We start from the raw sequence: 26,202 nt of genomic DNA on the forward strand, positions 1-26,202 counted from the left end.
GACCCGAGGAGTAGGAAGGGCGTGCGAGGCAGCACGACACAGAGGGGCGGACAGGAAGGGGGAGAAGCGTCCGGCTCTCCGGAGGGGCTGGCGACGCGACAGCGGGCGGCGAGGCGGTCGGGACGCTACCGTACCTTCCTCGCTCCCGGCCGAGGGTCCGACGAGAGCCAGCAGACCGCCTCACATCCGGGTATCGGGAGACACTCAGCTGCTTCTGCCGCCACCGCCGCCTCTCCCGCGGCGCAGCAACGCCAAACTTCCGGCGACGACGGCTACGCCTCGCCCGTCAGATGGGAGTTACCTGGGACCGTCTTGGGCGCGCTTGCGCAACGCTCCTTTTCGGCCTGAACCGGCTCAGCTGACGTGCCCAGAAGATGAAGATGGCCGCCACGCTCGTTGCGTGTCACGCAGTTTTTCACCCCGGCCCGGACTGCTGGGCGTCGGGGAAAGACGAGCCAGCGTCGGACCGCAGCGCAGGCGCGGTGGGAGGCCTCGCGTGCGCGCACCGCGGGTGGGCGCCTCTCCGGCGAGCGGCAGACGCTTCCCTTTCCCCGCTCGTCTCTTGGAGTAAAGCCACCTACGCCCCCAGCGGTGGTGGTTTGTCTTGAAAATCCATCGCCACCGGTTCTTCTGTTGGTTGCAGGTACTGCTCTCTGCGACTTCCAGTTCAGATACCTCTAATATTCGACAGGGGCCAATGTAAAGAAAAGGGTAGACGACTGACCCTACTCTCCTTCCCGGCACTGCACTCCAGCGCCTCCCCAAAATGCAGGGCTTCAGCGTCTCCTTGCACACTTTCCTTCCTGGGCATCAGAGCACAAGAGTCGACAAGAAATTGTAGAAAGTTCCACCACGTTTAGTCCTGGCGGGTGTTCAAAGCTTTGACTCTTAGAGACCTCTAAAGATAGAATCCAGGGTTCTCGCACTAGGATTCTTGGTTCTACCCTGCTTTTGAACACGCCTTCTGTGCTACTCTTTCCTTATTTGCAGAACTGTGAGGATGGGTTAAGTGGGTGCTCTTGCCCTTGAGAATCTGAAGAGAGGTTCTTCACTTCCGGCCCTCCTTTTTTGAAGCCAAGTCCAGCCAAAATGTGCTCTAAGTTTGCGAAGCCTGATGTTTTTATGAGAATACGTCTTCCACAAAACTTTATTGAGCTGCCTGTCAGTTTAGTTTGGGGAGGTTCTGTGGTTTAAAAACCAAAATGAGAAGTATTGGTGGGTGAAGCCATTGGTCACATCACCATACCTTGTGTTATGGCAAAAACCTGGCTTCCCCCGCTCCCATCCCCAGTGCCTGATACATTCATTTGTCCCTTGTTCAACACAAGTTTAAACAATTTCAGTTATACGGGGATTTTTTGTTCCAGTAGTAAGTACTAGAGTACTAAACAATCACCATCAACTGTTTGGTTGAATCGGAGGATGTGGGACTGGGGATGTGGAGGGGCGACTGTAAGTTATGCATGGATTTTCCACTGAGCAGAGGCTCTGTGCCCCTAACGCCAGAGTTGTTCAGGGGTCAACAATATACTTTAATGGCATATACTAAACCGCTTAAATTGGGGAAAAACTCAGGAGTAGACTGCCAACCTGATTAAAGCTGGTTATCTACTGTTGATAGAATATCTGACCTATATTTGCCTTCACCTTCAGATTGTCAGACAATTGGTGGGATTTCTCTTTGTGTGTAAACCACTTTATCTGTAGTAACTCAAATTCTGGCATACACACATACACAAACCACATTTACAAGTTTTCATTGCCAAAAATGGGCCTCTGCTTTTTTTTTTTTTTTTAAGATGTTTGGGGTATGAGTTTATTAATTAATTTATTTATTTTTGCTGTGCTGGGTCTTCGTTTCTGTGTGAGGGCTTTCTCTAGTTGTGGCAAGCAGGGGCCACTCTTCATCGCAGTGCGCGGGCCTCTCACTATCGCGGCCTCTCTTGTTGCGGAGCACAGGCTCCAGATGCGCAGGCTCAGTAGTTGTGGCTCACGGGCCTAGTTGCTCCGCGGCATGTGGGATCCTCCCAGACTCGAACTCCCAGACACGGGCTCGAACCCGTGTCTCCTGCATTAGCAGGCAGATTCTCAACCACTGCGCCACCATGGAAGCCCTTTTTTGTTTTTTTTTAATATTTATTTATTTGGCTGCATCTGGTCTTAGTTGCAGCATGCGGGATCTTTTAGCTGCTGCATGAAAGATCTAGTTCCCTGACCAGGGATGGTACCTGGGTCCCCTGCATTGGGAGCATGGAGTCTTAACCACAGGACCACCAGGGAAGTCCCAGGGTCTCTGCTCCTGAGTGATCTATTCCAGTATACTTGTATTGGCCACAGTCAGGAGCCTTGGAATCCTTACAAATGTCACACCATATGAAATCATATGTATTTATTTTTGATACATAAGGAATTCATATTTGATGTATAATTCCTGTCTGCAATTTGTTCTAGGTTTTCTTTTCTAAAAAATACAATCAGGTTTAAGCATGCTGTGAAAATATAAAATAGTTTGCTTTTACAATACTGTATTATACACTTCAGAGTTGGGTCATTTGATTTGTTGTCTACTAAAAAATAATCATGATCCAGTGAATAAATTATCTTGCTTGACTGAGCTTTCAAAGATCATATAAGCTCACAGCGAATTTATCCTAGTAAAAAGAGAGGCTTCCATTCCTGAGAGCTCCTGAGAAAGTCCCCGGGGCGGGGAGAGCTGTGATTGGTTCATCTTTTGCCATGTGCACATGCTAAAAACAAATGCTGTGGCCTAAATGATGCATCTTGGCGCTGAACATTATGGTTCTGTAAATTTGTGAAGTTCTTTTTCAGAACCCTACACAAGAAGCATAAGCCCCTACTTGTAAATTCTTTTGCCAAACTTAAAATTGTGAATGTAATCTGGCTTTGTTTAAATTGTTTGCTTTCCTTGCTCCAAATTGCAGAATGTACTTTTTTGCGCATGCTTATCATTAAGACATGTACTTCTAAAAACTAATGATGGAATAGTTGTATTGCCCCACACGTTGCATTCTCATTTCCTTGTTCCTTTTCTTTCTTATGACCAATCTAAATGCCTGTAATATATAAAACCTCAGCTAACTCCAAGAAGACAGAGTAGTCTCACTTTCAGACTGACCCTCCTGCTAGCAGCAAATAAAGGCTTTTCCTTTGTTGCTCCATTCTTGCTGACTTTATTTCAGGACTCTTGACAGTTTTATACTATGAGAAAGTAAAAATTCTAAAAAATGTTCAAGCTAGAAAATAAAAACAAAGAAAAATTATCGCAATTTGGTCCACCTTGGATCACCAGGAGATTATTAGGAACTGTTGGGAAGACGGGGATAGATGTTGAGAAGGCAGCACACATATGTCCATTACAGTCTTGCTACTCAAATTGAGATCCATGGACTAGGGGCATCTTCATCAACTGAAGGCTTGTTAGAAGTGCAGAATTTCAGACCCCATACCAACGGAATCAGAATTTTCATTCTAATATTTCCTCTAGTTGAGTCCTATGCACATTAATGTTTGATGAGAATTGCCTCACAACATTCAAGAATTCTGATGACCAGGGATGAAGTCCAAGCTGGAGATACAAATTAAAGCCGTAGTTTTGGAGATCACCTAGGCTAAAGGAGAAAGTATCCATTAGAGAAGCATAACATGATCTCTGGATCTCTGGGCACTGTGGGGAACCCTTTTGAGGTTTGTGACCAGAATTTGAAGTGAAAATAATCAGTTAAATTGTGTGATTTTTCTGGACTTCCCTGGTGGCACAGTGGTTAAGAATCCCCCTGCCAATGCAGGGGACACGGGTTCGAGCCCTGGTCCAGGAAAGAAGATCCCACATGCCGCAGAGCAACTAAGTCCGTGCGCCACAACTACGGAGCCTGCGCTCTAGAGCCCGTGAGCCACAACTACTGAGCCTGCGTGCCACAACTACTGAAGCCCACGCGCCTAGAGCCTGTGCGCCACAAGAGAAGCCACCGCAATGAGAAGCCCGCGCACCACAACGAAGAGGAGCCCCTGCTCACCACAACTAGAGAAAGCCCGCGCGCAGCAACAAAGACCCAACGCAGCCAAAAATAAATCAAATTAAAATTTTTAAAAGTTGACATTTAGGGCTTCCCTGGTGGCGCAGTGGTTGAGAGTCCGCCTGCCGATGCAGGGGACACGGGTTCGTGCCCCGGTCCGGGAGGATCCCACATGCCGCGGGGCGGCTGGGCCCGTGGGCCATGGCCGCTGAGCCTGCGTGTCCGGAGCCTGTGCTCCACAATGGGAGAGGCCACAACAGTGAGAGGCCCGCATACTGCAAAAAAAAAAAAAAAAAAAAAAAAAAAAAAGTTGACATTTAAAAAAATTTTTGTGTGATTTTCTTCCGGCACGTTAAGTAATGTTGAGGTTCCTGGTGTTGGAGCAGAGTTAGCATAATCCTCTGGACTTCTCCCAGAACTTCCTTTCATTAAGGAGTAAATTTCGTGCTGCTTAATACACGGAGCCCTGCCATGCCCGCTAATGGGATTTAATCTCCTCAAATTTCCCTCTTACCGGAAGTTTCCTCCTAAAGCAGCCCTAAACCCCCTCAGCAGTTGCAAGGCACACCTCCAGCCGCCAGGGGCCGCAGTGGCGCTCCTCACTGCCGGAAGGGAGAGTAGCTCAAGGGTAGTCTCGGCGTTTCCGCCGTGCGTCCGCAGCGGTACGCGCGCTCTTTACGTCGGAACCCTGGGAGTGTGTGTTTCCGGCCATTCATATTCGTAGCCGGTTGGCGCTCGGTTGTTGGGTTTTGTGCACTATCGGACCGAAAGGGGTGACGGCGCCGCTAGGATGAAGCTTGTGAGGTGAGGAGGTGACCAGCCGGGGTGAGGACTGTGAGGGGACGGTCTGGACTGTGTGGGCCGGGAGCGGGAGGCTGGGCTGCCCCAGAGACTGGAGGCGCGAAAGCCGCGTGTGCGCGCGGCCTGCTAACGGCCTCCAGCGCCCGCCGCTCCCGTCCCATTTTGGCCGCACCGCCGCGGCCGCTCGGGCCCGGGCTTCAGACTGGGTCGCGCGGGGATCCCCCGTATCTTCCAAGAAGTGGAGGTAAAGGCCGGGCCATGTTTTCCCACCCAGAGTCTTCGAGGCCATAGAGGTGCAGCGCCAGGCTTACAAGCTCTTACTGCCGGTGACTTACCGACTTTCATTTTGAGTAGAACTTGTGCTCTAGTCTAGGTTGCGTTTCTGGCTCGTCTCAGCCCTCAGGAGCCGGCAAATATAACTAGGTCCACGCTCCCTGAGAATGTGGGAGACATAAAAATACTACGGCATAAGTAGTTTAAGTTAATGCGTTTTTCGCGATGAAACTACCATCGCACTTAAAAGAGTACTTAGAAGCTGCAGGAGTTTATCTGGAAATAATGAAACCCAATTCCGAAATGTTTCAAATCAGGGATGGACTTTTGACTCCGTAAGTTGTTTTTTTTAGTGTTTTCCCCCCTTGTTACTTACTAGATTTAACGTTATTCAACCGACATTTCCCCGTAAAATAGGACTTTGCTTTAGGAAAAGTCTCCCAACGTGGGACAGAATCTCTTTTCTGTATTTTTTGACTGATTACACAGATAATCGAGATTTCTTCTGGTTCATTTCTGTGTTTAAATTTGGCCTGTTAGCTGAACCTACTGAAGACTTGTTTACTGATTGGAGTAATTCATTCTAAACTACTTGCAAATAGATTGGGTTTTGGTGTTTTTCCTTGAGGATGAGAGCTTGCAACATAGAAGCAGAGGTTTCTAATAACCCAGCCGGCAGTTACAAACTAGCTTAGCTAGTTTCTGGTCTGTTCAGTCAAGGATTGTCAGTGTTATTGGGCACCTGTTACACTGTGCTCTCATAATGTGTTCTTTTTTTTTTTTTTTTTTCCCTCAAGACAGAGTCCCTGCCTTGTTGGAGCTTTATGTTTTGTGGTGAAGGTAGACAAGTAGATAGTTTCTAATATGTTTAAATAACATATAAAATCCTTACTGTTATATTCAGGGTGGCGTTTGTAGAGAGGGCATTTAAGGTTAATTTTTTGTCCATTTCTTTCTTACAGTTTTATTGAGATGTAATTGGCGTACGACACTGTATAACTTGAAGGTCTACAGCATAATTATTTGATTTACATCCATCACGAAGTGATTAACACAATAAGTTTAGTGAACATCCATCATCTCATATAGGTACAAACTTGAAGAAATAGACAAAAAAAATTTTCTTGTGATGTGGACTCAAGATTTACTCTCTTAACTTTCATATATAACATACAGCAGTGTTAATTATATTTATCATGTTGTACATTACATCCCTAATACTTATTTATCTTATAACTGGAAGACTTCGTCCTTTTTTTTGTGGTACGCGGGCCTCTCACTGTTGTGGCCTCTCCCGTTGTGGAGCACAGGCTCCGGACGCGCAGGCTCAGCGGCCATGGCTCATGGGCCCAGCCGCTCCGCGGCATGTGGGATCTTCCCGGAGCGGGGCACGAACCCGTGTCCCCTGCATCGGCAGGTGGACTCTCAACCACTGCGCCACCAGGGAAGCCCCCATTTTTATTTGAAGTATAACTTTGGGGGGAAACATCTCAGAATTTACAGTTTATTTTTTCAATTTCTCAATACCTGCCGGTCTGCATCTGTAGTTAAGTTTTATGTCATACTCTTTGGAATCAGTTTCTCATTTAAAGATAGTCCGTGTTGTGACGGAATTTTCCTATAAATTTTAATGGCTGTACTGAATCCTATTCTGTGTCTTACACTATAGAAACAAAATTTCTGGTAACTGGAGAATGTATTTTACGCCAGGTAAAATGGGTGTCTGTCTAATTAGTTTGCGGTTTTGGTTGACTTTGTTATTTCTTTATCTCAGTTGGTGACACTGGTATACTGTCTCCCTAACCAAAAACCTGGGAGTCGTCTTTGACTTCTTCCTCTTGATAATCCTGATAATCTGATAAGTTGACAGGTTTTGGCAAATTTACCTACCTAATATAAGTGTCTTTCACTAACCCATTCTCTTTGATTTTTGAATTTAATAGTGTGAGTTTGGATACCATTTCAGTGCTATACTGAAGGATACCATTTTATCTGAATATTTGAGTATTATCTGAATATCTTAAGTTACAGTAAGCAGAAAGAATTCAGATAGTGAAGGATTCATCAGAAAATAATTTGAATTTGCTTGGTTCCTGGGCTCGGATAACTGTTTATTTCTCCTGCCCTCAATACACCTTCCTTGCCACTCCAGTCGACACCACTAAGCTGTTGAGGCTCCCTTTTCTTCCCACCTGTGTTCTTTAATCTCACTTAAAGTAAATATCTCATACAGTGAAATTCAGTGTGCATTTCCCAATTTTGAAAAATGTATACACCTGTGAAACCCAAACTGCTGCCTGGATAGTGAACTTCTGGACTCTGTTCTGTTTCATTGATCTATTTGTAGTTCCTATGTCTTGATTACTTTAATCTATCTATTGCTCTAGCCACCTAATTTGTCTTCCGATGTGGCACTCCACTCCATTGATGAAAACCCTTCAGTAGTTCTCCTAGGGGAATTCTTTAACAGAGCTTGGGCATTCCATGAGAGGAACCTCTTCCCTACTCATTTTCTTGGACTTAGTATTCCATCAGTAATACCTATAATTTCTGTGTACCTTGTGCTGTTTCTTACTATATCTTTGCTCTTGTCTCTCTTTGCTGCATATTTCCAACTTTTCAGACTTCTCACTAGAAGTCCACTAAGATCTGACTCCTTCCTACCCATGCTACATTATATTCATGGTAAAAAATCTGTGCATATCTCCATTGTGATTTAAATTTACGTAATTACTTAAAAAAAATCTTTCATGTGTCCTTCCTTCTAGAGTTTGAGCTCCTTGGGGGCCTAGTCTTACTCATTTTTAATCCTCATTACCAAGCACAGGGACTACCAGATAATATATAATGATAAATACTATTTATCAAAGAAATATCCTTGGACTTGATAAAATGTATTTTGATTGTTTCAGAGGTTTTCTTACTTTCTGGTTTTCCTCTTATTTCCATATGGTAGACTGCTTGATTAATAAAATATTTTATTTTTACTTGAATCCTGCCTGTTTCTAAAAATGATTTGAAAGAAGTTTTATAAAAGTAGAAGTTATTACTGGATGGGACAATTAAAGTAAAAACAAATTTTAAACTGATAATGGGAAGAAACCATTAGGTGAAGATTCTAGGCTAATATAGTTATATTAAATTAGAGCTAAGTTAAAGAATTCTTATCTGGTGAAATAAAGCATTACCAATTCATTAAGAGAGACTTTTTTTCTTGACAACAAATATGGAAAGGGAAGGGATTCAACACACAGTTTTTTCTTTATATGAGAACAAGTTTGGGACTTGCTTTATGCAAGACCAAGTAATTTCCCCTTTTTTGATGGCTGTCTGTACCACTTAAAAAGTTGTATTTTGGGGGCTTCCCTGGTGGCGCAGTGGTTGAGAGTCCGCCTGCCGATGCAGGGGACGCGGGTTCGTGTCCCGGTAGGGGAGGATCCCACATGCCGCGGAGCGGCTGGGCCCGTGGGCCATGGCCGCTGGGCCTGCGCGTCCAGAGCCTGTGCTCCACAACGGGAGAGGCCACAGCAGTGAGAGGCCCGCGTACCGCAAAAAAAAAAAAAAAAAAAAAAAAAAAAAAAAAAAAAGTTGTATTTTGGGGCTTCCCTGGTGGCGCAGTGGTTGAGAGTCCGCCTGCCAATGCAGGGGACATGGGTTCGTGCCCTGGTCCGGGAAGATCCCACATGCCGCGGAGCGGCTGGGCCCGTGAGCCATGGCCGCTGAGCCTGCGCGTCCGGAGCCTGTGCTCCGCAACGGGAGAGGCCACAACAGTGAGAGGCCTGTGTACCGCAAAAAAAAAAAAAAAGTTGGAGAACAGAAGAAGAGATGAAGTGGAGAATGGATGACTATTCAGTAAACGTTATTGAGGCACCTGGCTATCCAACTTGCGAAAATCATAAAGGCAGCTTCCTACCTCGAATTGCACAGAAGAGATGAATTCTAGGTGGATTAAAACTCTAAATATAACGGTAGAAGAAAATAAGAGACTTTTTATAATCTTGAGATGGGAATCATCTTTCTAAACAAATTACATACCCAAGAAGGATTCATAAATTTAACAACATAAAAATGAAAAAAAATTGTATGGCTAAAGAAAACCATGAACTTGAATTGCTGTGGCAAACTGATAGAAAATAAAAGAAGATTTCGACCTAATTGGAGTTGTGAATAACGTGAATAGGAAATTAACAGAAGAAATACAGATTTCCTATATTCATGAAGAATTATTCAACAAGTGATAGAGGAAAGCAAATTGCCTTTTTTCCCCTATCAAATTGACCAAAAAATTGGTGACAATTAGTGTCGGTGAGGATTTGCATAAATGAGTTTGGTGGGGATTTGCATAAATGTCTCTAAATGCTAAATGAGAACTAAAAGTTACAGAAGCCATTATAGTATGGCCCAGTTTCTGTAAAAGTAAATTTTATGTAAATGCTTATGTATGCAAATAAAATGGTCTAGAATATCCCCACGTGCCTGGAGGAGGGTTAGAAAAGGAGAATTTTACCTTATTTATACACATACAATAAGAGTATAATCTTTTAATACCAATTATAATGTATCTTTTTTTCAGTTTTATTGAGATATAATTGACATACAGCACTGTAAGTTTAAAGTGTACAGGATAATGACTTGACTTACATAAGCTGTGAAATGATTACCACAGTAAGTTTGTTAACATCCATCATCTCATATGTATACAAAAGAAAAGAAAAAAATGGCTTTTTTCTCATGAGAACTTTCAGGATCTAGTCTCTTAGCAGTTTTCAAATATACCATACAGCAGTATTAACTACAGCCATCATGTTGTACATACATTTCCAGTACTTACTATCTTATCATTGGAAGCTTGTGTTTTTTGAGCACTTTTATCCATGTAATTTCTTGATTTCAGTTTTGTGGCTTATAGTGACTTCAGGATCTATATGCATGGATCAGAGGTTAAGCTGTATAATGGCTTAGAGAATCAGAAATGTCCAAGTGACAATTTCTGTTACTGTGCTCTTTCATAAACGTTAAGGGTATATCATTCAGGGAAAGCTGAAATTGTTATGCAAGCTATTAACAGGAATTGGTGCAGATAGCGTCCATAGTAGGTTTTTGGCATCTAGAAATTTCACCCTTTGGCTTAATAATAAACATGTTTTTGAAGTGTTAAAAGTGAAAATTTATCATTTTATTCCTATTGTCTTTATAGATTTTTGATGAAATTGAGTCACGAAACTGTAACCATTGAATTAAAGAATGGAACACAGGTCCATGGAACAATCACAGGTATGGAGGTTGGACTGCGTTTATAACACTTTTTATTTCCCGTCTCTTTCACCTACAGGCCAGAATTCTTTGGTTAATGAATGTTTTATATTGTACAAATCTCATTCCTTTTGTCTGGATTATTTCATTGACCTTCTTATTTAAGCCTCACCTTAAGTTCTTGTGCTAAGACCAGACTGGATTCCCCAGGTTATCCTATGTGTGACCACTGTTTTCCTGCTTTATGCCTTTTCTACTTTTGCCTGTACATGTCCCCTGGAATGTTGCATCTTAAAACACATATTACTGGGCTTCCCTGGTGGCGCAGTGGTTGAGAGTCCGCCTGCCGATGCAGGGGACACGGGTTTGTGCCCCAGTCCGGGAAGATCCCACGTGCCGCGGAGCGGCTGGGCCCCTGAGCCATGGCAGCTGAGCCTGCGCTCCACAATGGGAGAGGCCACAGCAGTGAGAGGCCCGCGTACCACAAAAAAAAAAAACAAAAAAAACAAAACACATATTACTTGTATCAGAATTTTGTGTCCCCTGTTAGATTGTAAAGTCCTTGAAGATAGAGGATGGGGTTTCCATGTCTGATTATCCTGGGTAAAAAATATGTGGGAAATGGGAAGGGGGTGATGAGGAACCATAATTTTATCTAAGCATAACATATTAGAGTATTATATTTGTCTTTTTTCTTAGGTGTCTAACTCTTTGATGATATTGTATGTATGATATGTAGTTTTATACTTAAAACCACTGTGATTCTTCACTAATAGTAGCTGCTACCCCAAAAAAGGGCAAATTTTTAAAAGAATTGATGAAAGAAAATGCTATCTTAGCATATGGTACCATTTCTACTCTCTGAAATATTTAAATTGTAAATTTATAAATAATTTTTTAACATGTAGATCCAGCATCTGAGTAAACAAGAGAAATATATAGTATTAAACTGATAATATTTGTGAGTCCGCCAAAACTTTGCAACACCAATTGCTATGAAAGGAAATCTGTATAGTTTAAGGTTTTGATACAGTCCGATCATATCTGAGGAAATGTAATTTTAGTCCTGTTAAAATTCTGTGATTTTAAACAGTGATTTAGTCTACTCTTTTCTGAGCTCTGTGTTGCATGTTGCAGAGGAAGCAGAGTGTTCTTCCTGCTTTTTTTTTTTTTTTTTTTTTTTTGCGGTACGCGGTCCTCTCACTGTTGCGGCCTCTCCCGTCGTGGAGCACACAGGCTCCGGACGTGCAGGCTCAGCGGCCATGGCTCACGGGCCCAGCCACTCCACAGCACGTGGGATCTTCCCAGACCGGGGCACGAACCTGTGTCCCCTGCATCGGCAGGCGGACTCTCAACCACTGCGCCACCAGGGAAGCCCTCTTCCTGCTTTTTAGGAATTCAAAATCTAGTGATGTGGAAGACACTCACAAAAGTAATGTAAGGTTTGCCTCACATACAGTAGGCACTTAATAAATGATGTCCCAGGAGGAAAATTTAGTAAATTGGGGGAGCAAAACCTAGTAAAAATCCAATTCCCTTCCCCAGTGACAACCACTGTTTCAAGTTTCTTATATCCTGAATATATATTTTAGTCCTCACAATAGGGGTAATCATACTATCTACCATAAGGACATTGAGGATTAAACTAAAATGCCTTAGCATGCAGTTCCTGGAACAGAGAAAGAGATCATAAATCTTTTGGGGTTTTTTTCCCCTCTCTCTCGTTGTATCAAGTTCCCTAACAAGATGGAATGTATCAAAAGTCTTTTAAGTTTGGGAAAGAAGATTAGTAAACAACAAGCTAAGGAAAAATCTAGTGAAGGAAAGATTTCTGATTTATACAGACATCATTACCAGTTGTAGAACAGATAATGCTCTTCTGTAACGTGGTACTAACAGTGGCTCGATAGATTAATTGGTTGCCTTCCTTATTATGCTAATAACTGCCCTCTTTTTTGCCTCCAGGTGTAGATGTCAGCATGAATACACATCTTAAAGCTGTGAAAATGACCCTGAAGAACAGAGAACCTGTACAGCTGGAAACGCTGAGTATTCGAGGAAATAACATTCGATATTTTATTCTGCCAGACAGCTTACCTCTGGATACACTTCTCGTGGATGTTGAACCAAAGGTGAAGTCTAAGAAAAGGGAAGCTGGTAAGTTTGAAGGATTATAAACATTTTTGTGTCTGGCGTATTTATGCCCTAATCCGCTATTCAAAATATGTTTATATTTGCGAACAACACGGGTTGGTTGGTTTGTTTTAATTGCCTCTACTTGCCATGAGTACATATAGTGTTTCTTACGGTTCCTGGTATTGCTATTCAAAAGACTGATGTTGTTCTTACTTCCTGTCCCTTTGTGCATGGCCTGGTCCCCTAATCCCTGCACACTTTGGAAGATATGGAGATTGAATCTTATTTTTTTTAATACATTTATTTATTTATATTTATTTATTTTTGGCTGCACTGGGTCTTTGTTGCTGCGTGCGGTCTTCCTCTAGTGCTGCGAGCGGGAGCTACTCTTCATTGTGGTGTGCGGGCTTCTCATTGCGGTGTTTTCTCTTGTTGTGGAGCACAGCCTCTAGGCATGCAGGCTTCAGTAGTTTTAGCATGCGGGCTCAGTAGTTGTGGCTCGCGGGCTCTAGAGCACAGGCTTAGTAGTTGTGGCGCACAGGGTCAGTTGCTCCGAGGCCTGTGGGATCTTCCCGGACCAGGGCTCGAACCCGTGTCCCCTGCATTGGTAGGCGGGTTCTTAACCACTGCGCCACTAGGGAAGCCCAGAGATTGACTCATTATTCCTGCTATTCTGAAATTTCTTAATGACTTAGCATTTTGTCCACTGTTGTTCTGGGTACTTGGTGGACCCTTTCAGTAGATATTCTTGCCATTTAGAGCTAAGAAATTTACTTGTGTAACGTTAATAAATTTCTTCTGTTTTGCTCGTTCTGTTCTTTCTTCCTGGAATTCTTAATAATTGGGTCTTCTGACTGATTCCTTCTGAGTTTTTTCTCTTATTTTTCCTCTCTCTTTGTTTTTTTTTTGTGTGTGTGTGGTATGCAGGCCTCTCACTGTTGTGGCCTCTCCCGTTGCAGAGCACAGGCTCCAGACGCACAGGCTCAGCGGCCATGGCTCACGGGCCCAGCCGCTCCGCAGTATGTGGTATCCTCCCGGACCAGGGCACGAACCCACGTCCCCTGAATCAGCAGGCGGACTCTCAACCACTGCGCCACCAGTGAAGCCCTCTCTTTGTCTTTTATTCTGTAATTGGTGTTGTTTTCTCCGGTTTCTCTTTTTATTTGATCTCTTAGTTTGGTCTTTATGTTGAAGGTTTTACTATAGTATCTTGCATTTTGGCCATCTGTTGTTTAAGAAGGACTCTGAAAAGAGAACTTCTGGGAATGGAGGCTGGACTCCTTAGAGGGTGGGTTCAAAGTAAGTTGGCTTCTCCACTGAGGAGACCTAAAATTTCAGCATCTGGAAGTCTTTTCTGGAGCTGGTTTTCTCAGAAAAAGATTCTAGTCACCTACTGTGGGAGACACATGTCTGGCAGCCAGCATTATAGGGGAAGGGCAGGAGAAAGGGGCTGATATTAAACACAATGATTTTGAGACTTTTCCTTCCGCTCACACTAAGAAATATATTGTACTTTGCATCATGACCTATTCATACATATAAATGAAACAAAAGCTTCAGGAAGAATTATTTAGTCTTAATACATGCAGATGCCTTTAAGCTTCCTATCCTGTTCTCTCAGTTAAAAAGAAAAAAAATCAGGTTGTAACACATAGCTTGAAAAACACTGACTTGATCCCCCTGTTCCTTCCCTCCAGCTCTGTGACTTTTGCTGCCATCCACTTTGCAAGTGTTTTCAAATCCGAAGCCTTTCTGCCTCAAGCTCTTTGGGTTAATTTTATCTTTTCTCTCCTACGTACCTGTCAGGGAAATAATCATTAGCTTTGCAAGGTGGGGAAGAGGACTAGCCAATCTACTGCTCTGCATAAGGATTATCAACTCCCCCCCCCCCCCCGTTTTCAGCCCCCTGCCTCATCATCTCACCCCTGGCTTCCAAGGTCCTAGGTCTTTTAGAAGTTATTCTTCCTTTACTAAACATTTGTAGTTTTCAGTCTATTTTCTTACTTAAAAAATTGTTGAAATCTTTCAACCACTGTGTTTTTTTCTGCATTTGTTTTTTCCCCCTTATGGATATTTGCCATTTTTATTCCTTTTCTATCATGAATAGTACTTCAGAGGGAATTGGAGATAAGTGTGGTTAATCTGCCTTGTTTTAAGAGAAGTGCTAGACTTACTCTGTTGCTTTGAATGGTAAGACTAGGAACAATTGGTAGAAATGTCAAGATTTTTAAAATATTCATAGATGTCTGAAAATGAGAAGTTCAGAGCTAGGATGACCAGGTAACAAGGATATTGCTACTGGATTAAAGTACTAGGTTATGATTGGATCAGATGACTTAAGATTCTGAAAAGTCATGAAGTTGTTACTTGATGTAATATATTTTAAGTTTTCTTGGCATGAATTAACTAACTTGGATTCTATACAGTAACAGAAACATCTGGTGCATAGTGTTTGTGTTCTGTTCCGTTAGTATTATATCTTTTTCATCTTGTGTGAGGTTCAAATCATTTGTATTTTATTTTGTGGTGAATTTGAGGCACAATACAAAGAAAAATATTTTAAAACTTGATGAATTTCTCAGTAAATGAAGTCAAATGAAACAAATATTAAGGTATTAGTAGGCCATCAGTTCTTGGTTCTGTATGGTAAACTGCTGGGAAAGCATGACTGAGGTTACATTTGAGAGAAGCTGAATTAAACTTTTCTTTACTGTGGTGGCCAGGTAACCTCAGCACAGAAGAGAATTTCCTTTACTTTGTTTTTCTCTTCCCTCAGTTGCAGGAAGAGGCCGAGGCCGAGGAAGAGGAAGAGGACGTGGCCGAGGCAGAGGAAGAGGGGGTCCTAGGCGATAATATCTCTCAAGACTACTATTTCAAAGTAGTAGGTATTATGGGATATTTTTTGTACAGGTTTTGTTTGTTTATGGCAGGCGAGGAAGAGGAAGAGGACATGGCCAGGGCAGAGGAAGAGGGGGTCCTAAGCGATAATGTCTCTAAAGATTACTGTTTCAAAGTGATAGGTACTATGGGATATTTTTTGTACAGGTTTTGTTTGTTTATAACAGACGAAGAAGAAGACGGCAGAGGAAGTCTACGTGGCTAAGTTAGAAGATGGTGGAGTCCTAAGCAAATTGTGTCTCTCAAGATTATGATTTCAAAGTGATCGATGCCCCGGCTGCTTTTTGTACAGGCTTTGTTTGTTTGTGGCAGTTTTTAATAAACATAAATGTAGGACAGAGTTGTCTATTGACTATATCATATTAAGTTTTAATAGTTCATATATATATTCATGATACAAACACAATAAGAGCTAAGCATTACTACTAGGCAGTCCCAGAATAATTCCAATCTTAGATCAGGCATTTAATTTTTTGAACTAAAATATTTCTTTTATGAATATATGTAGAATATACAACTTTTTATTTCACATGCACTGACTATGCGTTTCTTTTTTTAACATCTTTATTGGAGTATAATTGCTTTACAATGGTGTGTTAGTTTCTGCTTTTTTTTTTTTTTTTTTTGAGGTACGCGGGCCTCTCACTGTTGTGGCCTCTCCCGTTGCGGAGCACAGGCTCCGGACGCGCAGGCTCAGCGGCCATGGCTCACGGGCCCAGCCGCTCCGCGGCATGTGGGATCCTCTCGGACCGGGGCACGAACCCGTTTCCCCTGCATCGGCAGGTGTACTCCCAACCACTGCGCCACCAGGGAAGCCCTAGTTTCTGCTTTATAACAGTGAATCAGTTATACATATACATATGTTCCCATATCTGTTTCCTCTTGGGTCTCCCTCCCTCCCACCCTGACTATGCGTTTTATTGTTTTACCTTGACTCCATTCTGTGGAACCTTCCTACAAGTGAACTAAGTTCTTTTTGGTATTTCAGAAACTAAAGTCTTAGGGAATTAGGTCTAAAATTGATTCTCCTTTCCTGAGTTTTATTCCATGGAGACTTAGGTTCTTAGTAAAAGGTGATGATCATCTTCTAAGTTAAGGAGTCATTGCTTTTGTTGTCATTGTTAATGGTTTTTTTGGTTTTATTTTACTTTTTTTTTGGCTGCACCGCAGGGCATGTGGGATCCTAGTTCCCTGACTAGGGATTGAACCCATGCCCCCTGCATTTGAATTGAGGCATCTTAACCACTGGACCACCAGGGAAGTCCCTGTTTTACTATTTTAATAGGTTCTTAATAGAATATAGTTTTGGGAGGGGGGGTTTAATTTTATTTTTGGCTGCGTTGGGTCTTCGTTGCTGCACGCAGGCTTTCTCTAGTTGTGGCGAGCGGGGGCTACTCTTCATTGTGGTGCATGGACTTATCATTGCGGTGGCTTCTCTTGTTGCAGAGCATGGGCTCTAGGGTGCGTGGGCTTCAGTAGTTGTGGCTCGCAGGCTCCAGAGTGCAGGCTCAGTAGTTGTGGCGCATGGGCTTAGTTGCTCCGCGGCATGTGGGATCTTCCTGGACCAGGGCTCAAACCTGTGTCCCCTGCATTGGCAGGCAGATTCTTAACCAAATATTTTTTACAAGCAGTCCTTTAAGAACAAAAGGAAGAAGACCTACTTCTTTGCCAAAAACTGGATTCTTTCTGATCATTAATAAGGATTTTTTAAAAAATTGTTTCAATTGGTTAGATTTAGAGAAAAATACTTCTCAGTATATAGTTTCTTACAAAGCTGACTACTGTTTGTTTATATACTAAGGAAACAAACCTAACTGAGGATTGAACTAGATCTGTGTTTTCATTTAATCATGTATGTGGGTTTGTTTGTTTAATGAGAAGGGAATGTTCTGCAAAGACTGTTATCAGAAAAGGAAGTTTAGGCCTTGTAGGGAAGTTAATGTAATTGAGATGGCAAGAGCATTTGTGTGTGGTATGTGTATATGTGTATCTCATTCTTTTCCATCCTTTGTTGGTGCTCCTGTTAATTGAATGCAAGCAGAAGGCAAGGGAACACAGTCATGCATCAAGGTGGAGAGATTTGAAGGGGACAAACAGAAAAGCACAAGTAGTGAGTAAACAAACATAAGTTGACTCCTGCCCTCCTGGAGCTTATAAGCTAAAAGGGAAACATATACATTGATACGTAATTGCAAATTGTGAATACTCTGATAAAGAATACTTTGTATTGTCTGTTTTAAAAGCAGTGGAGGTTCATATTGATTTTAAGTCGAAAGCCAATAACAAAGGATTTTTAAGCGTGCCTCGGGGTCTTAGTTCTCAGGCGACAGGTGGAATCTGCCCTCTGCAGTGGGGGCTCAGAGTCCTAACCACTGGACCACCAGGGGAGTCCCCTAACTGTGTCGTACTTTGTGAATTTTAACATCTAGAAGTTTGCAGTGTGAAACCAGTCTAGTAACACTGTTTAAATGTAAGGCTAAACCCTAGTGGGTACTAGATTGAGTTTGTCAGCTTTAATAATAGGAAGTTATTTTATCAGCAAAAGTGAATTTATTTGAGAATAGTCAGAAGAATTGCAATTTGGCATATACAAACTATGGCAGGCCATAGGCAAATCCAGAGAACCAGGAAGGGGAGCTTGCTTTTATAGGGCATGTGGGTGGGGACCTTGGGAGGGGCAATAATAAGCAGAGTCCTTTTTTTTTTTTTTTTTCCCAGTACGCAGGCCTCTCACTGTTGTGGCCTCTCCCGTTGCGGAGCACAGGCTCCGGACGCACAGGCTCAGCGGCCATGGCTCACGGGCCCAGCCGCTCCGCGGCATATGGGATCTTCCCTGACCGGGGCACGAACCCTTGTCCCCTGCATCGGCAGGCGGACTCTCAACCACTGCACCACCAGGGAGGCCCAAGCAGAGTCCTTTGCAGGAAGAGGCTTCTCATTGGTTGGGTGACTACAGTTTCTGGTTGGCTTGGCTGCCCTTGGGAAAAGAGACGTTTTCTTCTTGCTGGATAGCAAGGTAGGCATTGCCTTCCAGTCCAGATGTAGGGCCACGTCTCTTCCTGTTTGAAGTAATTGGGTTTTTTTTTCTGGCTGTGCCACTCAGCTTGTGGGATCTTAGTTCCCCAACCCTGGGATCGAACCCAGGTCCTCAGCAGTGAAAGCACGAAGTCCTAACCACTGGACCGCCAGGAAATTCCCAGTCTGATATCTTCTAAAGCTTAAGATTTTAATTTGTGAAATTTGGGGATTTGTTTAAAGAAATTTATTGTGAGTTTAAACAGAAAACTGTAAGTGAAATAATAGAGAAATTGTATTTCACAGCATGTTTTAATCTACTATAATTAGGTTGGTTAAGCAAGGATGGCTTAGTATTTTGAAATGTATTATGTTCAGGAGTCAAAATACACACAGTCTTCTATAATAGATATCAGAATAACATTTAATAACACAACACTCATTCCTGAAAACCTAAAATGGACTTTCCTCATCATGTTAAGGAAGAATTTTCTATCTTAAACCAATAACAGACATTTTCTAGAGACATTCCAATTAAAACAACAAAAGAATATATCTGATATTGGTCTTTATTTAATGTGAAAATTCTTGTGAATCCACAAAATAAGAGGTATACTTTTGAGAAGGAAGAGAAATTTTGCAGTATTACTATTTTCTCTGCAGGAACATGGTAGTATTCCATTTATCTGAACCAGCCTTTCCTCTCAGTAAAAGTTTTAAAGTTCTGTGTATTTCCTGTATTTTGAGTAAGGTCAGTATATAATATGAGATTCAGTTTACAAAAGAATAATAGCAAAAGCTCTAGATGTCAAATGCAGTAGTAGGTTCTTGTTATTGACGGTAGTTAGGTTCTGTAAAGTTGCTGTGAACCCTGAATTAGTGAATAGTGAACCACTGCTCCTAAGAGGAGCACAGGTTCTCTGTGTATGAGTCTCTGGTCACGGCATTTTCATCAACTCATCAATGCATAACCTCGTTTTATGTGTGTTTTCTGTTTAAAAACACCTTATTTAGTATATATTGTTTCATTTACATTGAATTCACAATCTACAGCACTGTAATGTATGCCTGAACAGAGTTTTTCTAAGACATGTATTTTTTCTAAATGACACATCACAGCCTTCTTGCTTATGGATACTAGATAGCACTATGCTTGGGGGCCATTTTAAACAACAAACTCACCACCCAAAAGCACAAAAGTACCAAAAAACTGTGGCACTAAATTGACCATGAAGGATGTTTGTTTATTGTATGAGACCTGAAACAAAAGGCACTGTCGCTCTATTCAGCCTCAGCCTAGAACAACCAGGTGGCACATCAGGTAACGTTTTTTGCTGCTCTAAAGCATGCATGGTCCATGCATGACCATGGAAGCACCATTAGTACTGATTTTGGAGTTACAAATAAATTTTAGCAAGGAAGTGACTTCCCCAGTACAGAACGATGATTGACCATACTTAACATATTTTGGTAAGATTATTCCAAAGTATTTTCTGTATTTTGTTACTGTAGTGAGGGATATCTTATCCCACTATTTGAATTCTAACAATTTCACCTATTCTAAGGTGTATTTTAAAAATATATTTTAATATCTCTGAAATTGAGATGCATCTTAAATGGTATAAATTTAGATTTGGTATCAAACTTAAATCATCAAGCTTTTTTCTTTGTTAGTAGTACATACAATAACAAGTGCATCCAAAAATTGATGTCTTAGATTTGGTGAACTACAGAAATTATGGTGTGATTCATATGGCTCTTAAGTAGAGCCATACTCTACTTGGTCTTTAAAGGATAATATGCATTGTGAATCTGCAAGGAGAGTAAAGATTTTCCATGTTTCCTAGAACTTTGTAATTTTCTCCTCTTTGAGTGCTTGTGGAACAGTGGCAAAAATCAGTTCTAGCTTTTTAAAAATTCCTGAGCCATAAAATAAAAAATAGAACCATATTCCAGTGTAGGAAGACTGACCAGTGTAAAGATAGAAATTCTCTCCAATTTATAGGTTTAGTGCAGTTATCTTGGTGAATTTTTAAGTAACTTCTTTACTGACAGTATGTCAACTAATACGTACTTAATGCTTATTCTGTGCCCAGTTTTTCTGATTAATTTATAGATTTAATGAAATTGCCAAAAGGATTTTAATGGACAATAACTATTCCTCCCATTGACAAATATTTGGGTACTTACTCTGCCAGGTTCTGTGCTAATAAGCCCTTTACATGTTATTTCTTTTTTTCTTTTTTTTAATAATTTACCTTTTAAATTTATTTATTTATTTATTTATTTATTTATTGGCTGCATCAGGTCTTAGTTGCAGTACATGGGATTTTCATTGAGGCATGCGTGGGCTCTTTGTTGTGGTGTGCGGGCTTCTTTCTAGATGTGGCATGCGGGTTTTCTCTAGTTGTGGCGTGCAGGCTCCAGGGCACGTGGGCTCTGTAGTTTGCAGCATGCAAGCTCTCTAGTTGAAGCTGTGTGAGCTCAGTAGTTGCACTGCACAGGCTTAGCTGCCCTGTGGCATGTGGGAACCCAGGGATTGAACCCACGTTCCCTGCATTGGAAGGTGGATCCTTTACCACTGGACCACCAGGGAAGTCCCCTACATGTTATTTCTTTTAACCCTCGGAACAACTCTGTAGCAGAAAGAAAACTTGTGCCCAGAGAGGTTAGATAACTGCCTAAAGTCCCAGTTAGTAAGCAGCAGAGCTAGAATTTAGATGCAAGTCTCTAAGAACCCGGTGTTTTTAACCGGTAAATTGGTTCCAGTGTTCATTCTGAAGAAGGAATAGGCAGTAGGAGATTCATTATCTTTCTAGAAAGGAATTAGAAAAGTGTGGGAGAACTTAACCTTACTAGATACCAAACATTGTAAAATATTAAAATCAAAGGAAATTATCTTGATATTCATGCAGTTTTCAGCCAGATTTCATTTTTGGTTTATCAAGTAATTTTTTAATAGTACTTATTGTATGAAGGTAGAAGACCATCTGGTTAGTAGGTTAATAGGAATCTAAATTGAAAAACTTTAAGCAGGTTAAGATATGTCAGAAGTCTTAAATTTTTTTCTGTACTTTGATGCAGGATTCCATTTGAGAGTCCAAGGGGAAAACGTTGACAGAATGCTCATTATATTTCTTAATTAAAAAGGAAAACAACCCTGTCTGTCCAGAATGTGAGGAATGGTTAAATCACCTAAAGGATAAACCTGGAGTCACCAAACATTTTCTGTGGAGGACCAGGTAGTAAATGTTGTAGGCTTTATGGGCCATATGGTCTCTGTCTCAACTATTCAACTCTGCTCAAAGCAGCTATAGGCAATATTTTTTTTTTTTTTTTTTTTTTTTTTGCATTACGTGGGCTTCTCACTGCTGTGGCCTCTCCCGTTGCGGAGCACAGGCTCTGGACACGCAGGCCCAACAGCCATGGCTCACGGGCCCAGCCGCTCCGCGGCATGTGGGATCTTCCCAGACCGGGGCACGAACCCGTGTCCCCTGCATCGGCAGGCGGACTCTCAACCACCGCGCCACCAGGGAAGCCCCTAGGCAATATTTTTATAATAGTAAAAAATAAATAAATAAGTAAATCCTAACTATCTAAATGTCCAACAGGAAAAGAGTTGAGTAAATTGTTTATAGTAAACTACATCACTGAAAATGAACTAGAGCTGCGTGTGTCAACATGGATGAGTCAGACAATATTGAGCAAATAATGCAAGTAGCAGAATACATATGTTATTCTATGTAAATACTGTATAAATAAGGAAGATGTAAACTGTATTTAGGGATGCTGGCGTGGCTAAAGTTCAGAGATACGTGCAAGAATGATAAATTCAGGAGAGCAGTCACTTCTGGGGGATGGAAAGAAGGAGGGGAGTGTGATAGCAGATGGGGATGCATGAGTTTTAGCTGGGTGATGTTCTGTTTCTCAAGCTGGCAGATGGGTATACTTAGGTTGAATCATGTGAAATTGGTGATGTTTGATTGTCTTGACCTACAAAAACATTGATTTCATATCGTTCAGCTTACTATTTCTGTGCATTTTTTATATAAAATATTATATACTTTTTTAAACTGCTTGAAAATTTGGCTAAAGAAAAATAAATATTATTCAGCTACACTGTCTCTGAAAATGACATTGATGATTTGGGGCACAAGAGGTGGACATCTGCTATAATTATGTTTGGGTGATAAAAGTTAAAGCTTGTTAAGAAAATTTCAGATGCCCGTCCAGTGTCAGTCTGTGATGTGTTGGCAAATGTTTAACAATTTGTGGCATTTGCTGACTTCCTACCTTGGAAATTTAACCATTGCCATGCTGTTAAACAGCTCACAACATTGCTGAAATTTTGACAAACTGCCCTTGTACACTGGTATTGCACACCCTGAACATCTCCCTACTCTCTTCAGCTCTTTTCTCTCTGTTCTGGCTTGAAGTATAACCACCTCATTGTTTATATCTGGATTGGTAAATTAGGCCTCTTTTGATATGGTCCTGACAGGATGAAGCTGCAGAATTGGAGGTAGATTTGGGAGTTTGTTGATGTAGGTCCTGGGAGTTAGAGTGTTGGGAATGGAAACCAATAACTCTAAGTGGTTCACAAGGTCTTTCTGGCCAGCTCTCAGTTTTTGACTTCTGGACCAAATTTCCTCGAGGTCAGCTGTCCAGGGACCTCCTATAGTCTCATCCTCTTAATGCCTCTACAGTTTACATACCTTGCTATTTCTTGCTGCCTGTTTCAGCAACAGAGAAGCATATGGTCATACCTTTCACTTTAGTAAAGTTATAAGTGTACCAAGTTCTATATTAACATGTCTGTTGAAGCACAGAATGACAACAGAGTTTTCCTAGATAGTATTTGGAAGTTGTTTTGAATATGGTTTTTTTTTTTTTTTAAATATTGGAAGTCACATCCCTGAAGAATGTGAGGAAACTGGCCATTTGAGAATAGACACTGAGGATACATGAGAGAATGACAATAAAGACCCATAGGATGTAGACCTTTAAATAGTACTTCTTTCTAGTGAATACCTCGAGATAACTTGTAATTGATAACTAAATTAGTTGACTTGGTATAGAGAATTGTATCTGTGTCACTGTTGGAAGATATTTTATAGTTCAAGTTAATATACTAGAATAGCTAATTCTAAGTAACTATATTGTAACTTTCTCCAGATTTTAAACCTTATTTTTTCTGAAATTTCATTTTTAAGTCTTTGAATATGCTTGAATTTTTACTGACATTTGGATTAAAATAACCCAGCTTTATTGAGGTGTAATTTACATATCATACAATTTACCCATTTAAAGTGTACAGTTCAGTGGCTGTTAGTATATTTACAGAGTTGTGCATCCATCACCACAATCAATTTTAGGTTTCACTACTGCAAAAAAGATATCCCATCCCCCTTAAGCATCAACCTCCAGTCTCCCCCTGTTCCCCTATAACCCTAGCCAACCGCTGATCTACTTTCTGTCTATAAATTTGCCTTGTCTAGATATTTCATGTAAATGGAATCATAATGTATGATCCTTTGAAACTGACTGACTTGGCACAGTGTTTTCAAGGTTCATCCAAGTTGTAGCATGTGTCAGTACCTCAATCATTTTATTGCTAAATAATATCCCATGGTATGGATATACCACTTTCTATTTATTCATTCATCAGTTGATGGACATTTGGGTTATTTCCATTTTGGGCTGTTGTGAGTAATACTGCTATGAACATTTCTGTACATGTTTTGATAAACATGTTTTTAATTCTCTTGTGTATATACCTAGGAATGGAACTACTGGATCATGTGGTAACTATGTTTAACACTTTGAGGAACTGCTAGACTGTTTTCCAAAGTGGCTATACCATTTGACATTCCCACCAACAACGTATAAAAGGTATAAGGGTTCCAATTTCCACATCTTTACCAACAATTAATTATTATCCAACATTTGGATGTTGTTACTCATGTCCTGTGTTGCCATAACGATAGGAGATGCGATATCCATGTTGTGCCAAAGTAAACACTGTACATTCTGAGTTTGAATGGCAATTTTTTTTCTCCAAGAGAATTGCTACATTTAAAACTGACATATTAAAATCACTATAACCAAGATGGCATTTCCACCTGTATAAAGTGAGGCTCAGGAAAGTGAAATGTCAATTAGATTTTTTTCTTTTAATTTATATATTTGGTTGCGTGGGGTCTTAGTTGTGGCAGGCAGCCTCCTTAGTTGCGGCACATGGGCTCCTTAGTTGTGGCATGCGAACTCCCAGTTGTGGCATGCATGTGGGATCCAGTTCCCTGACAAGCGATGGAACCTGGGCCCCCTGCACTGGGAGCGTGGAGTCCTATCCACTGTGCCACCAGGGAAGTCCCATCAATTAGATTTTTACCTATGTCTCCCCGAGGACTACTAGTAAGAACACACCACACTAGATCAGCCTGTCCCTGGGAGAGGAGGTGAGAAGCCATCTAATATCTTGATGACTGGAACAACATTCCAACAAGCTATTTGCTTCCGAAAACATAACCTCCCAATCAGCTCTTATGCTAAATCACTGCCATGATCTCATAATAATTGCCTTTGTCTACTAGCTGCAGAGGAGCAGTAGGTCCTGGACGATGGGAATTGCTAGGCAGCTTAGACCCAGATTGTCCTGTCTTTTTTTTTTCTTTTTAATTTAATTTAATTTAATTTTTTATTTTATTTTTTTTGGCTTCACCTCACCTCACAACTTGTGGGCTCTCAGTTCCCAGACCAGGGCCTGAACCCAGGCCATGGCAGTGAAAGCCCGGAATCCTAACCACTAGGCCACCAGGGAACTCCCCTGTTTTTATTATAAACATCCTTTATGGTGGCAGAACTGGCCATTTGAGGACAGAGGTATCTCTGAGCCTTTCACTCTCGGGAACCTCTGCAGTTGATTTGACGCATCTGAAAAAATCAGCATTTCCACAACAAGGAATAGTTTCATTCTAGAAATCAAAATAAAATATGGAAAGGTAAGTGGCAAGAATTTCCAAAACTGGAGCGTCAGTTTTCTTTGTGTTCTGATCCATGGACAGGTTAATGTTCACTCGGCTGCTACCTTTTGCCCAGTTAAGAGCCTCTAAATCACAGACTGATCTATAGCTTGTGTAATCTGAATCTGTGTTCCATTCTGCAGTTTTAAGATTTGAGCCAGGGGCCTGGCATTTGTTTTTATTGGGTATTTCCCCTTAACTGTGCATATATAAAGCTTTTGAGAATTGCTTTTTGTTTCTCCTTGCTGGAAATAGTGTACATCATCTGAGGGATTTGGCTAATATGCATCTTAATGCACTGGTAAGTGAAAGGAAACCAATAAACTTTCTTGGGGAACTGTATTAGTCAGTGTTCTCTAAAGAAACAGGACCACTAAAAAATATTTACATATACAAAGAGATTTATTATAATGAATTGGCTCACACAATTATAAAGCCTGAGAAGACCAGAGGCAATCAGCCCTCTGCAAGCTGGAGACCCAAGAAAGTTCCAGTCTGAGCCTGAAGAACTGAGAATGGTGTAAGTCCAAGTCCTGAGAACTGGGGGAGCTGATGGTGTAAGTTCCAGTCTGAGGGCAGAAGACCAGTGTCCAGATCAATCAGTCTGGCACACAGAGCAAACTGTCTTCCTCTGCTTTTTTCTATTCAGGCCCTCAACAGATTGGATGTTGCCCACCCAAACTGGCCAGGGCAATGTGCTTTACTCAGTCTACCAACTCAGATGCTAATCTCATCCCGAAACATCTTCACAGACACACCCAGAAGTAATG

General features: G+C 41.5%; 2 protein-coding genes and 1 long non-coding RNA gene across 11 annotated transcripts in view; 2 read left to right on the forward strand and 1 right to left on the reverse strand.

The window, feature by feature from the left end:
- The window catches only part of ESCO1 (establishment of sister chromatid cohesion N-acetyltransferase 1), a 68,870-nt gene extending 68,589 nt beyond the window's left edge, over positions 1-281 (reverse strand). For 2 of the 3 annotated variants that reach the window (XR_014295692.1, XM_082640415.1), the window contains exon 1: positions 135-281. The gene's annotated coding sequence lies outside the window, so the exon portion shown is untranslated. Of the gene's footprint in view, positions 1-129 lie in introns of all 3 variants that reach the window. The other variant, XM_082640416.1, reaches the window with a different exon arrangement.
- Positions 282-530: 249 nt separating this feature from the next.
- On the forward strand, positions 531-15,731 carry SNRPD1 (small nuclear ribonucleoprotein D1 polypeptide). Of its 7 annotated transcripts, none has more exons than XM_082640429.1 (5): positions 531-643; positions 10,306-10,382; positions 12,327-12,518; positions 15,274-15,378; positions 15,563-15,731. In XM_082640429.1, the coding sequence occupies exons 2-4, from the start codon at positions 10,313-10,315 to the stop codon at positions 15,348-15,350; spliced, it is 339 nt and encodes a 112-aa protein (XP_082496555.1). In that variant the 5' UTR covers positions 531-643; positions 10,306-10,312; the 3' UTR covers positions 15,351-15,378; positions 15,563-15,731. The 7 variants fall into 7 exon arrangements, with proteins under 7 accessions (XP_082496555.1, XP_082496557.1, XP_082496554.1 ...); XM_082640431.1 differs by lacking the exon at positions 531-643 and adding an exon at positions 4,703-4,838 and having other exon boundaries at positions 12,450-12,518; XM_082640428.1 differs by lacking the exon at positions 531-643 and adding an exon at positions 4,704-4,838 and having other exon boundaries at positions 15,274-15,382; positions 15,543-15,731.
- A 4,343-nt stretch (positions 15,732-20,074) lies between these two features.
- LOC309815067 lies at positions 20,075-24,444 on the forward strand. The gene is made up of 2 exons (XR_014295792.1): positions 20,075-21,727; positions 21,956-24,444. It is a non-coding gene; the product is annotated as an uncharacterized lncRNA (long non-coding RNA).
- The last annotated feature ends 1,758 nt before the right edge of the window (positions 24,445-26,202 follow it).

Source organism: Mesoplodon mirus, assembly GCF_964341445.2.
Source record: "Mesoplodon mirus genome assembly, chromosome: 13".
Lineage (NCBI taxonomy): Eukaryota > Metazoa > Chordata > Mammalia > Artiodactyla > Ziphiidae > Mesoplodon > Mesoplodon mirus.